The sequence below is a fragment of the Fonsecaea monophora genome (assembly GCF_001642475.1).
Source record: "Fonsecaea monophora strain CBS 269.37 chromosome Unknown Scaff82, whole genome shotgun sequence".
Lineage (NCBI taxonomy): Eukaryota > Fungi > Ascomycota > Eurotiomycetes > Chaetothyriales > Herpotrichiellaceae > Fonsecaea > Fonsecaea monophora.
In genome coordinates this window covers 52,170-63,981 of record NW_019174013.1, presented here as the reverse complement: position 1 = coordinate 63,981, position 11,812 = coordinate 52,170, and the positions used below count along the sequence as shown (strand labels likewise).

General features: G+C 52.2%; 4 protein-coding genes across 4 annotated transcripts; 3 read left to right on the top strand and 1 right to left on the bottom strand.

Moving 5' to 3' along the window:
• Positions 1 to 97: 97 nt before the first annotated feature.
• Positions 98 to 1,762, bottom strand: AYO21_08930 (hypothetical protein; the record flags this gene model as incomplete). Its single annotated transcript, XM_022658870.1, has 2 exons — positions 98 to 1,489; positions 1,562 to 1,762. 2 exons carry the CDS (start codon positions 1,760 to 1,762, stop codon positions 98 to 100), a joined length of 1,593 nt encoding a protein of 530 aa, XP_022508809.1.
• Positions 1,763 to 2,273: 511 nt separating this feature from the next.
• AYO21_08929 (hypothetical protein) lies at positions 2,274 to 2,864 on the top strand (the record flags this gene model as incomplete). Its single annotated transcript, XM_022658869.1, has 1 exon — positions 2,274 to 2,864. One exon carries the CDS (start codon positions 2,274 to 2,276, stop codon positions 2,862 to 2,864), a length of 591 nt encoding a protein of 196 aa, XP_022508808.1.
• Positions 2,865 to 5,013: 2,149 nt separating this feature from the next.
• On the top strand, positions 5,014 to 5,927 carry AYO21_08928 (hypothetical protein; the record flags this gene model as incomplete). Its single annotated transcript, XM_022658868.1, has 3 exons — positions 5,014 to 5,075; positions 5,144 to 5,526; positions 5,578 to 5,927. The coding sequence occupies 3 exons, from the start codon at positions 5,014 to 5,016 to the stop codon at positions 5,925 to 5,927; spliced, it is 795 nt and encodes a 264-aa protein (XP_022508807.1).
• A 2,705-nt stretch (positions 5,928 to 8,632) lies between these two features.
• AYO21_08927 (hypothetical protein) lies at positions 8,633 to 11,275 on the top strand (the record flags this gene model as incomplete). The annotated part of the gene is made up of 4 exons (XM_022658867.1): positions 8,633 to 9,665; positions 9,724 to 9,849; positions 9,901 to 9,969; positions 10,017 to 11,275. 4 exons carry the CDS (start codon positions 8,633 to 8,635, stop codon positions 11,273 to 11,275), a joined length of 2,487 nt encoding a protein of 828 aa, XP_022508806.1.
• Positions 11,276 to 11,812: the final 537 nt, after the last annotated feature.

The window sequence follows — 11,812 nt, the reverse complement described above, 5'->3', positions numbered from 1 at the left end:
AACATAATCGGAGACCCTCATCACCGCTATCCAATCTATTCCCTGAAATCCTTGTCCGACTCAGGTACAAGTACATTTGGAGTGTGATTTGGATACTTTAGTCGCTAAAGCCCTCCCAGCTCTCCTCTCCGTTCCGAGCATCGATAGCTTCGGCAGAACGCTGCGTTGTTCCAGAAGGGGAACGGACAAAGCAGCATACAAAGAATCCCATAGTTCCTTCATCGTCTCCTGGATAGCACCGAATACATGCTTCGCGATCCTCGTCGCTCAAAGCGGAACCGGAGTTCTCTTCCTCCTCTGACATGGTTATACCCCGATGCACCCAGTCACGCATCCCTGAAGCTTGTTCTTCTCTCCGCAGGAGCCGCCACTTGCCTTCCTTTGCAACACCGCTTTGTAGCACTCGGGACACGACTGCCTCATTTTCCTGCACATGTACTGAACAGGTCGAATAAGTAACTCGGGTGGCGGCTGGGAAAGAGAGAGCATGCTCGACAATCCTGGTCTGCAAATTCGAAAGTTTCAGCAGTCGGGTGCTATCTGGGACAATGTCTTTCGTCTCCTCGACCTCAGTTGCATTGTGGACAGTCTCGGCGTGACCATGGTCTCTTTTCCTCTTCCTGGAGGACTTTTCAGAGGCTGCCGAATTCTTCTTTTCAGATGTTGGGTTAACAGGTAATGCCAAGGAAGGAATATCTTCGCGCCCAACAATTCCACTGCCAGAGCAGCTCGGGTCAAGGAGAAGATGTGTGACTTCCCTATACTTGCTATCACGAGTGTCGAGGGTCAAAAAGTCACAGCTTGGTTGAACTATCACAGCATCTGATCCGCTCCTCTGCATCATGCGTAATAATGTCTGCGACCGGTTGGCATCCCGTTCACAAGCAAATACCTTGCTTTCGAGCTTTGCATTTTTGACAAGCAGCGCCGCGAGATGAGAAGTCTTGTTTCCAGGCGCAGCACAGGCATCGATGCAGTCACCTATATCAGAACTGCAGTCCCTTTCCCCGACCAGGAGATAAGCAGGGAGGCACGACGCTTTGTCCTGGAGGATGAGTTTTCCGGTCCTGTAAGCATGTGTTTGCGTCACATCTGCCTCTGGAGGAAGAGCGATTAGATCTGTCACATGCCGGTCGACAACCAGAACCTTTTCCGTAGCCAGTGAATTGGTCACCTCCGTGATGGTCGGTACGGTCTGGTATCCTTCAAAAGTCGTATCAAGTTCTTGTGTGAGGCTCGTCTTCAATGTATTGATGCGGACCCATCTTGGCTGAGATCGAGTTGCTCGCGGTCTTTCGGCCACAAGACTGCTTCGCAGTTCATCTAGGGTGGCGCACCTCCTCCGCAGTCTGGCTTTTGTAAATTCCGCCTGCAGTCTGGCCTTGTTTCTTTCGATCGCCTGTCGGAGTGGGTGTGCAGAAGGTGCTGCGAGGCCCTTCTTCGAGAAGAAATGGTCGTGGACGAGAAGCAAGGAAAGGATTGGTGTCAACTAATATCAGGAAGAGCCCAGAGGCTAAGTCAGTCAGCAGAGACACGAAACTTCTTGGAGAAAATGCCGAACCTTTGGTTCCCGAGCCAGGAGGTCCGCATTGTCGACAACTTCTTTGATGAAGTGGTCGTATTTTGTAGTCTCTGAAATGAGCGCGTAAATATGTGCCGGCTTCGATTTCAACCCCTGTTTATTCCCGTATATTCGAGACTTGAGGGAACCTTCCTGGGCATTGGCCGTTAGCACCGTTTCTGCATCCCTGTAGAGAGACATCTAAGGGGCAGTCGTTGGTGATCTGTGCCGAGTACAGGTTAATGGGTGTCTTGGAGAAGAATTCTGTGGCCAGCTACGATACATACGCTTAGAGCACACTTAGAGCCAATCATCGCCGGTTTTACCGGGTCCCTACCTAGGTACTGACGACGTTGGCGTCACAAAATAGCCTAACCCCCATCCACCCAAGCTTGGATACTTTGGCCCCCATCTTAGTGGTCCTCCAGTGATCAATGCGGCGTTATAACGCCAGGTTGAAGGCTCGTGGCCTGTACCGTAATTTACACTCTATAAGGAACTATTCGCTATTATATCGATACGGTCTCGGTAAAACTACTATTTTTTTTTTTATTTTTTGGGGGGATTTTCGCTCGCCACTGTACAAATGAGGCATGGTCGGTGTGAGCCAGTCACTACGTGAACTCCGAGGATTTTTTGTTCATCCTTACGCCTCATTCCGCAACTCATGTCATTCGGTCTTCCTCGACACTGAAAATATCCACGCCTCCCAATGGAAAAAGGTTACAGCTTCCTATTTGTGAGACCCCCAGGTGATGTGATCGCACCCAACGGCTTCCCTGCGGACCCCCGACCTCAGCCTCCAGTGGGACCCAAAGTGTTCCGTGATGCTATGGACATTCGCATCCGAGTCTTCTGTGAAGAGCAAAATTGCGGCCTGGACGTAGAGTTGGACGAGGATGACCCGAGATCATGGCATTGGGTCTGTTATCACGCAACACGGGAAGGCCAGCTGGAGCCGATTGCTGTCGTACGGATCGTCCCTCCGCCCCATGGCCCTCATCCAAATGGCTTCAACGACCCGAACGAGGAACCGTACGTCAAGCTTGGGCGTGTTGCAACGTTGCCCGAGCACAGGGGAAAAGGCATCAGCCGGCTCCTGACCGAAAAAGCGCTGCAGTGGTCCTTTGAAAACAGACATGAGGTATCTCCGGAGTGGCGAGGCCTTGTGCTCTGCCATGGTCAAACCTCTGTGGAAAAAATGTACCAGAAGTTGGGGTTTGTCACCGACGAGAGATTGGGTCGTTGGCAAGAAGAGGGGATCGAGCATCTTGGAATGTGGAGGCAGCTAAGAGACTCGTAGGGCACAAAGATCTGACTCGGAGGGAATTGTTTCTCTGCTTGATGTGCTCTCCTTCCCTCCCTTCCTTTCGTTGTCGTTGATCCGCCGACCGGCGAGCCCTTCCTTTGAGGGCTTATCATGCGACCGTGCCTGGACTAACTGTTGCACAAGAAAGGCATGAGTTATCTAATGGTGTTGTCTGCGTCGATGAGTCGTAAGCTATGTCGCGGGTTTCTCTCCAACAGCTAAGCTTGATCTCTGCACTTGAAGCGACAATCCGGGATCCGGGACGTAGTCGAAGCTGGGATTTGGCTGAGACATCTTGAAAATGCGGGGTACGGGAGAAACGCTACTTCGACCAAGCAGTGCCACCAGGTGCTGGATGCAACAGTTACATATTCGGCATTGATACTTGCTGTGGCTTTGAGCCACCTTGCCTATACAATATTCTACAGGTGTAAGGAACCGACAAGGTGGGTATACGGAACCAGGGACAAGCCCGCTTCGTCATGCATCTTTTGCTCAAAACATGAATCCAAAGATCTTGTGGTTCGCCCTCGTGAGGAGATGGGTGTACAAAGGCTGTTGGCTGGTCGGGATGGATGAGCAAACGTAAGTTTGTGGCAACGAAGAGACGTCGAACACAAGTTCCCTGAGGGGGATACCTCAAATCGAAGTGTGTAATGTTTATTGCGCGAGTACCAATGCACGTTGTAGGACTCGACACGTTCTTTTCATCACATAACAGACCTTGAGACCAATGTGCACGGAGTTGCCTTGCATATTCAGGGACCCGCAGGACTGGACTGAGGAGGAATATCTGTGTAGGGATTAAAACCTTGTTGCACAATATCATGGGTAGTGAGTAAGTGCAGGAACACAACTGGCGGCAAGTCCGGAGGAGTTTGATCTCGACACCAGAGGGCTTAAGAACCGTTCAAAACCGTGTCGTCCATTTGGATAATTGCCCCTTTGAGTGGGCTTCCAACCATAGGAACCGGATCCTCAATTTCGAACCATGTCTCTAGCCAGAGATGCATATGTACAATTTTTGTCCTTCTATCCTTTCCACCCAGGCTGCCATCAGAGTCTCCCCTCCGGACTCAGAACTCGCTGATCGTATCGCCTCTGAGCTTCGCGCGCAAGTCCCATTTGCCCTATGCCGCGGCAACATTCAGTCAGTCATCGTGGATATATCGTAGGCTTCGGTAGCCGCATGTTTGCTTGCAAACTTACATCTGTCTTCGCAAATGCATACCCAACGACCGAAGGTACGAATATGGCATACATGAAGGAGATTAAAGCTGTGCGCGGCGTCCAACGGAAGTATCTCCAACGCTCTTTGTTCAATTCTGTGGCAAGCAATCAGCTCCTCATCCCTTGGCTAGCTGGTACTTGTGCGAAGTGCCCACGAGAGCAGGAAAGGGTCCATGGCGGGGACAGTGACTTCGTCTGGGCGGAGGGGAGACGTACGGTTATATTTCTCGAGAGCGGGATCATGGCGGAGAGCTGTTTTAGTAACAAAGTCAGCGTCCTGCGCATTCTTTAATTCCTGTGAGTGCTTGAGGTGAGTACATACGTGTTGGTCCGGCCATGATTTACCACTTCTTGAGTGTGAGGTTTTGTTTTGGTAGGTCAAGTCGACACGCCTGCGATGTCAAGGTCGACTTGAGGTTGGATTGAGGTCAACTACATGTGGCTTCGGTTTCTTGGCGCCTTGGATTGTGGCTCGTGCTTTCAGTGGCGGTGCGGAATCTTTTACCGAGCACTCGGTAAGAGTTCCCCCTACCTGTAAAATACATAATAGCTAGGTAACGAACTACAAAGTACTTAATACACCGTCCTTATTACAGGCTTGCAGGTGCATTGGCGAGTGAACCACAGAATTGTGCTCAGGGCTTCCACAATATCTCTGGGCCTCTTACTGGGCATCTCTCCGTCCGACGCTTGACTCGCAGCAACGGTGAGGCTGAGTTGGTTATTGGCCTCAATTGTGATAAGCACCTTCTTTCAAGCTGACAACAAGGACGTCCTCACTCCGTCCCGCCGCAGCTGACCAAAAGACGAATCAACAAGGGCAGAGTATTCGCTTACTCTAGTACAGCCATTTCGGTGTTGACTATAGTGGCTGCAACGCCACCGATCTGGCTGCATTGTCCCTTGCTCTGAAATGGCCTCCCCTGCACCAGGCGAACACATGGCACCTGCGCAACCGAAGATCACTCTTCACTGGTGAGCAGTGAGACGTCTTACCGAAATATTCAATCTGCTTATTGAACGGCCATTCTGACATAAGCTAGGCTTGAAGTCTCTCGTGCGCATCGAATCCTATTCCTCTTTGAGGAACTTGGTGTTCCATATGAACTCAAAACGTACAAACGGACCCAAGAACGACTCGCACCACCAGAGTTGAAGAAGATTCACCCCCTGGGTAAATCTCCCGTTGTCACTATCGAAACGCCAGGCTCGACCGCGCCAGTTATTCTGGCAGAGTCTGCAGCGATTGCCGAGTACTTTTGCGATTACTACGGAAAAGAGACTCGTCTGGTTCCCAGCAGGTACCAAGAAGGTAAAGATGGACAAATTGGAGGCGAAACCGAGTCATGGCTACGCTACAGGATGTTCATGCACTATGCCGAGGGCAGCCTCATGCCACTGATGCTATTATCGCTGATTGTTGGAGGTTAGTATCTATGAATTTTCCACGTAGGACACCAAACACTGACCATACCAGGCATCCGGAATGCTCCCATCCCGTTCTTCATCAAACCGATCACAAATAGCGTTGCTGGCAAGATCGAATCATCCTTTCTTCGGAGAAACATGAAGAACCATTACGACTTTCTTGAAGCCCAACTCGCAACGTCTCCAGACGCTGGGGACTATCTATGTGGGAAAGACATCACGGCTGCGGACATAATGCTTTCATTCCCATTGGAAGCAGGTCAGACCAGATCAGGGTTTGCGGAGAGTCAATACCCCAGAATCTGGGGTTACATTGAGCGGTTGCACGAAAGAGATGCCTACAAGCGTGCGGTGGCCAAGATTGTGGCAATCGAGGGCGAATTCAAGACCACACTGTAAAATACAATGCGTGGCTATATAGTATGGCGCATGTACCGAGTAGACGAAGCAAGAAAACGGGGTCTGTGCCATGGTACAAGAGTTTCACTTGCTATTCTCCATGGAGCTTCGCAATCACCTTGAGCTCCATTGACTTGTTGGATCCTCGCCCCTTCCTCTGGACGAGACGTGATAAAACTCTCCAGGGCGGAATATCTGATGATGCTGGTTCGGCCTGACCGAATTGGCCCCCTACCGCAAGGGGTTCTTACCCATTCCTCGATCATCTGATCTGATATGTTTTACGGTGAATTAATCCAGCTGGACTCGCGTCTTGCTAATATCTCACTTCGTTTCAGGGTCGTTTCTAAGGGGGACGACATAGGCAAATCAGGTGGTGTGGTTGATCTCAGCCGCAATGTCGCTACAGATGTAGATCGACAAGAGTCTAGCCGACCAACAACAAATAGTGAAGGCCTTGGTTCCAGGTTCTTGGGGGCGAAATTTCGGTGCTGGGGCAAGCGTGAGCCACGCAGGATTGGACATTGTACCAGCACCGCCAATATTGCCCCCAGTGATGCTGACGCTCATGACATGAGTTTGGTTTTCTGGAGTGCAAGCACCTGGGAAGCGACGTGGCAGACGATATTAAAGATGGCGGTGGAAACTCTTGCAGATATAAAAGAAGAGCAGTTGATGGCCAAGTTTGCCCAGTGATCTGACGGTCCAAGTACCGCGGTGTGTCGCCGACCATCTGTGTATATCGCCAAATAGAAGGACCCTTGCATATGACCAGTATCCTAAACGGTTCGAGTAACAACACACTGGGTTTCTTGAAAGTCGACTTGAGGGAATGACATTTGGGAACCTCTCGCACAATCCCTTCTCCTCTCCGAAGCATACAGCCACGTCCCGACTGCAAAACCAAACTTCGTCTTCAAATTGCCACAAGCCCGGCTTTCAAGGCCTTCAATTCTAGCACCACCTGCTTCTCCTGATCTCTGGGACGACTCTCACTTTGTCAACCCGATCCGGTCCTTGTTGCGCGAAAATGCCATTGCCGGACTAGCGAACTCGTCGCAGTGAAGCTCCTTTGTTGGCTATCCTCCCAAGTCCTTTGATCTCGCTCGACACGAACCACGCACGTCATTCATTCATCTTTACCGACCCTCGGCTAAGTGAGAGGAACAAAGCCTCCACGTTTTCGACGCCGTCGTGAACCTAGCTCGCTTTGTCCACTGTCCCAAGCTAATATTACCGGGTTCATCAGAGTCACCCTACTCCTCCCTTGCCGTGGACCGTCTAAAAGAGGGTGGGTGACTCTTGCGCAGGCGGGACGGGAGCCGAAGATCAGGGGACAGACGGCCTTCTACTTGCTCGCTTTGTCGCAGGCTTGAGATCTGGCGTGTGTCTCGTCGTGAACGGCGGGGAGTGTCCCGACTGTCCGTTGGCGTCCGCCCAATTCCAGGCTGGTCGCACTGTTCGCAGAGCGAATCTCGGAAACTCTTCCACCTACGAATAGGCTAGAAGCCTGAGGCTGGTAGCGTCCCGTGTGCTTTTCTGGCCCAGCTTCCCAGGCACCCAGGCCCCCAAGCCACCCAGGCTCGAGAAAGACCCAAACCCCCCTCTCCTGGGCCCTCCCCGGAGGCAGCTTAAGCGCCCGCCCCGCAGCGGGTAAGTGGAAAAAGAAGACGGAGAAGAGTCTTCTTTCTACCTGACCTTTTATTTCTAGTACGTACACAGCTACGTATGTATGTCCTCATCACAATAAGCATCATCATGTTCATCCATCCCTTTTCCTGTTTCCCCCGTCCACATCTCACATCTCCGACACTGACTTTTGATGGCGCCGGCTCTTGGTAATCGGCATGCGTCACAAGACTCGTCTCATGGGACTTGTCAGACCGCCGTGGCCAATGGAGCTGCCGTCATGCCTATGACTCAGGGCTTACTCATCGTACAGTTCAGCCAAGATCTTGCGCTCCTTGACTCTGAAGCACCGCAAAGAGTCCGCCAGGGCCACACCAACGACACACCAGAGACAAACCAGCGCCCGCCAAAACCTCCTGATTGTTGCCGCCAGCCCTTCTCCAGTGGTCTCCAGAACTTGGAATCCATCCTCGTCCTTCCCGAGCCTGCTTCCCAATTGCGGAGACCGCCACAAAGAAGGCCCAGTCGCTGTCACCAGTGGGAAGGGGAAAGGGGAAAAGTCAGAGAAAAGAAAGAAAAAAACAAAAAAGCTTTCCGCGACCCACTGCCCGCCCTGACATAGAGCCAAACGCCCACACCCCCCTTAGCCGATGGTCCCCTCGTGGGCGCTCCTAGAGCTAGCTGTGGACACCCCCTTCAACAAAGACCTGGTTCTGTTTAGCCGGAAGGCCCCGTACGAGTGGCATTTCGGGGGTAAGGCCGTCTTTACTGCTACCAAAGGACGCTGCTTGGGTGCTACTGCGTTCGCACCCCCCCGGGATCTTGCTGGTGCTGGTGCTGCTGGTGCCCGAAGCCTATGCCAGTGGGCGTGGTCCCAGCGGCAGCGGTAGGAGTTGTGGGCTGATTTCCTCAGCATCCCCCGAGCCTCTTCCAAGTTCGGTGTACCCAAAAGAGCCATTTCAATCTGAGTGATGACGGACCCACATTCGACATTCGCCTTTGATCACAATCATGTTACTCACTTGGATACGACGACTGACACCAACCTGATCTCCCCAGCCATCTCGATTTCACCCATGTCCAATGGTCGTCGTACGGGGGCTGCCAGTATCACCACCGCGACTGTCACCGGTATTGCCAACGGTCCCCGTCCAGTTCCAGGGCATGGTCCAGGCTCCAAAGCTACTAATCACCCCCATACCACACTCAGTGCCGCTGCCTACACGACTATCTCTGACCCTGATGCCGAGCCTGCTGACGCCGCTAATCCTTCCCCAGACACGCGACCTGTCTTCCTCTCAGAGGATTTAGAATACCCTACCGTCACTGTACATGATACAGACCCTCAACACCACCTAGCGGCTGCCTCTACTCATGCAGCTCCTGCCGCTAGCTATACCCTAGGCGTCCCAAGCTTTGGTTCACAGCCCTGGGCTGCTCCTTCTGGCCCTTTTCTCGATTTCGCGCCTCAGCCAATATATGAGCCTACTGGCGAGTTGATCCACGAAAACATTCATACCTTTGACGAGTTCGACGCCCCTTCCATTTCGAGGTTTCCAATACCTCCCTCCACCACTCCGAAGAATCCGCCACCAACAACAAGCAACTTGGCCGACGTGGCCACCACCGCCAATGGTAATGGTTCGGTGACGGCCTTCATCCCGCCTTTACTTCCTCGATCTGCTCTGAAACGAAAGTCTAGCTCTGTTGCAACGACCCCGACCGAGTCTTCCGGCGACAAGAAAGTGAGAGTACAACCTGGACCCGGACCCGAATCTGCCGTCGCAAATAATCGCTTTGTCACCTTTGAGCGGATGTCAGGCGTCGGACCAACGTCCCCTGATGAAGGATCTACCTCTTCAGACCTCCCAGCTGGCTCCAGGGCAGCTCCAGGTGTATCTGCTGGCAATCGCAGAACCCGACAGTCCTCTGGCTCGACACCTAGACCATCAGTTTTTGCTACAACCTCGTCACAAGCCTCGACCCGGCAAAGAGGGACACGCCCTCCCTCTGGTCATCCACCCTCGATTCTCCCGCCCGAGAAGGTCTTTCCCATTCAGATAGGATCCGATTTGTTCAGGTTATCAGGTGCCTCAATATCTTCCGACGGTATGAATCTTGGTCAGCAGCGAAATATCCGGTTGCGGAAACTGACCATGCTAAATAGCGCCGTCGTATTTCACTCAGTTTTTCGAGGAACAAATCAGACAGAATGAGGAATCTGGCGGAGTCAGGACGTTGTATATCGATCGAGATCCTGCGACTTTCAGGGACGTGGCGAGGCATCTACAAGGTTTGGTCACTCCTTCTTAACCTTTTGCTTGCGTGCTAACTGTTGTTGAAGGCTACTACGTCAAACCAGTAGATGGGAGCCACTTCGTAAAGCTATTCGCAGATGCTCAGTTCTACAGCTGTATGTTGGTGCGATACCTCTGTGATCGATGCTGATGGTTTCTATAGTACCGCGCCTGATAGATCAGCTGTTTGAGTCTGAAATCTTCATCCAGATCGGAGAACGACATTTTCAGATCCCGAAAGACATATTTTCAGAACCTGGAAATTCCCCAAACTTCTTCTCGCTCGGCTTTGCGGTTTTCTTCTCGACACCTGGAGAGGTTTTTCCCGGCCTAGACCGTCGAGGGCTTCTTCGGCCTCCTTCGATAACTCCACCTTATGTCCCTGGGCGATCTGCTGAGATCTTTGCAGAACTGTTACATCTTTTACGAGGCTACCCTCTCCATATCAGGAACGAATCACATCGAGCCGAACTACTACGAGATTGCCGCTACTTCCACTTGAGGGGTTTGGAGCAAAAGATCATTGCCCACGAGATCAGCTATAATTCAGAGAGACAAAAACAGGAGATTTGTCTGCGGCTGGAGGACGTTAAACCCTCGGGCGTGTCTTACACCAGTGACGATTCCCTAGGAGAGAAGTCTTCAACTGGAGGATGGGTTTACTACGCGAGGCCCTTTGTAGACGACACATCCTACGAAATGGTTGTCGAAATTGGAGGTGAAAGCACCGTCTTGGACCTGACAGACATGCGAGCAGATTTTCACGGGTTGGCAAAGGCACGTGTGTCGTCCTTGTTCCAGGTCGTGGCGAACAAGATGAACCTGCCGACAAATGCGCCCCTGGGACTCATGATGTTATCGGGAGGAAGAACCTCGCAATCGGCAAGCCCTGGACACACACCCCTCAGCGAAGACCGTGTGAAAGTGCGCTTCGAGACTGCAACAGACATAATGCTGGACGGAGAAAGCTTTGAAATCGACTTTGACAGTTCCGTGGGTCAGGTTATGCTCCACGGGCCCTCAACTGCGCCCAGCGAATCGGAGTCGGAATCGGATGTCATGAGTGAAGGGACAACTGTCAAACCAGGACCTTCTACGGCTACGAGCCAACAACGCCGACCTCAAACGAGACAAACACCAGCAGGACCTACGTCGCAGTCAGCTGCAGGCCGTGCATCCTTACCGATCGCTCCAATCCAGACGAGCCGACTTACAGCACCCACGGCGAAGAAGAGGAAGAGACAGAGCAGTCAGGGGGAGCTCGGGGAATGGAGCATTCGTACAGGACAGTGGCGATTGCGAGTGCAACCCAATTCCCAAGATTCGATACGAGGAGGATTCGAAATAGTTTTCATTGGAGTCAAGATCGACGCTTTCTCAAGCGAGCGAGCGAGGAACGCCAGACGGACATTCCTCAACTGAATTCACCGGCACCTCAGCATTCTCTCTATCGTGTCACCCTGTCCTCGCGACAGCCTTGAGTTCCCTTGTGGCCACCTACGACCTCACCGCCTTCTCCGATTACTTAAGCTGGGTGGCATTACGCCACACCGATGCTTGGCAAGCACGTTCCTTCGTCGTTTCTTACCATTTTGGCAACTGCCCCAGGCCGACGGCTTGGACCAATCATCGCCTTGTTCGCTTCTGCCGCCACAGCAACCTTCGGAAGTTCGTCCTGTGTTTCACCAGAATCTGTATTCTGTTCTTGTGGTCAGGGACCGGAGCAGATACTGGGCAAGGTCGTGCTTGAGCGGAGCAGTCTGCGAGCTCAGCAGCTTCGCCCACCCTCACTCACACCTCACCTCACCTCATCTGACGTTACAACTGCATGACATGACATTACATTACTCAACAATGTGGGTAGTGACTGCCTTATTTTCTCCCATTTATCTCGGCCTCTCTGCTTGGATGGGCTATGTTCAAACAAATATAGCCTATTTGTCTTCGATGTCTCGCGCG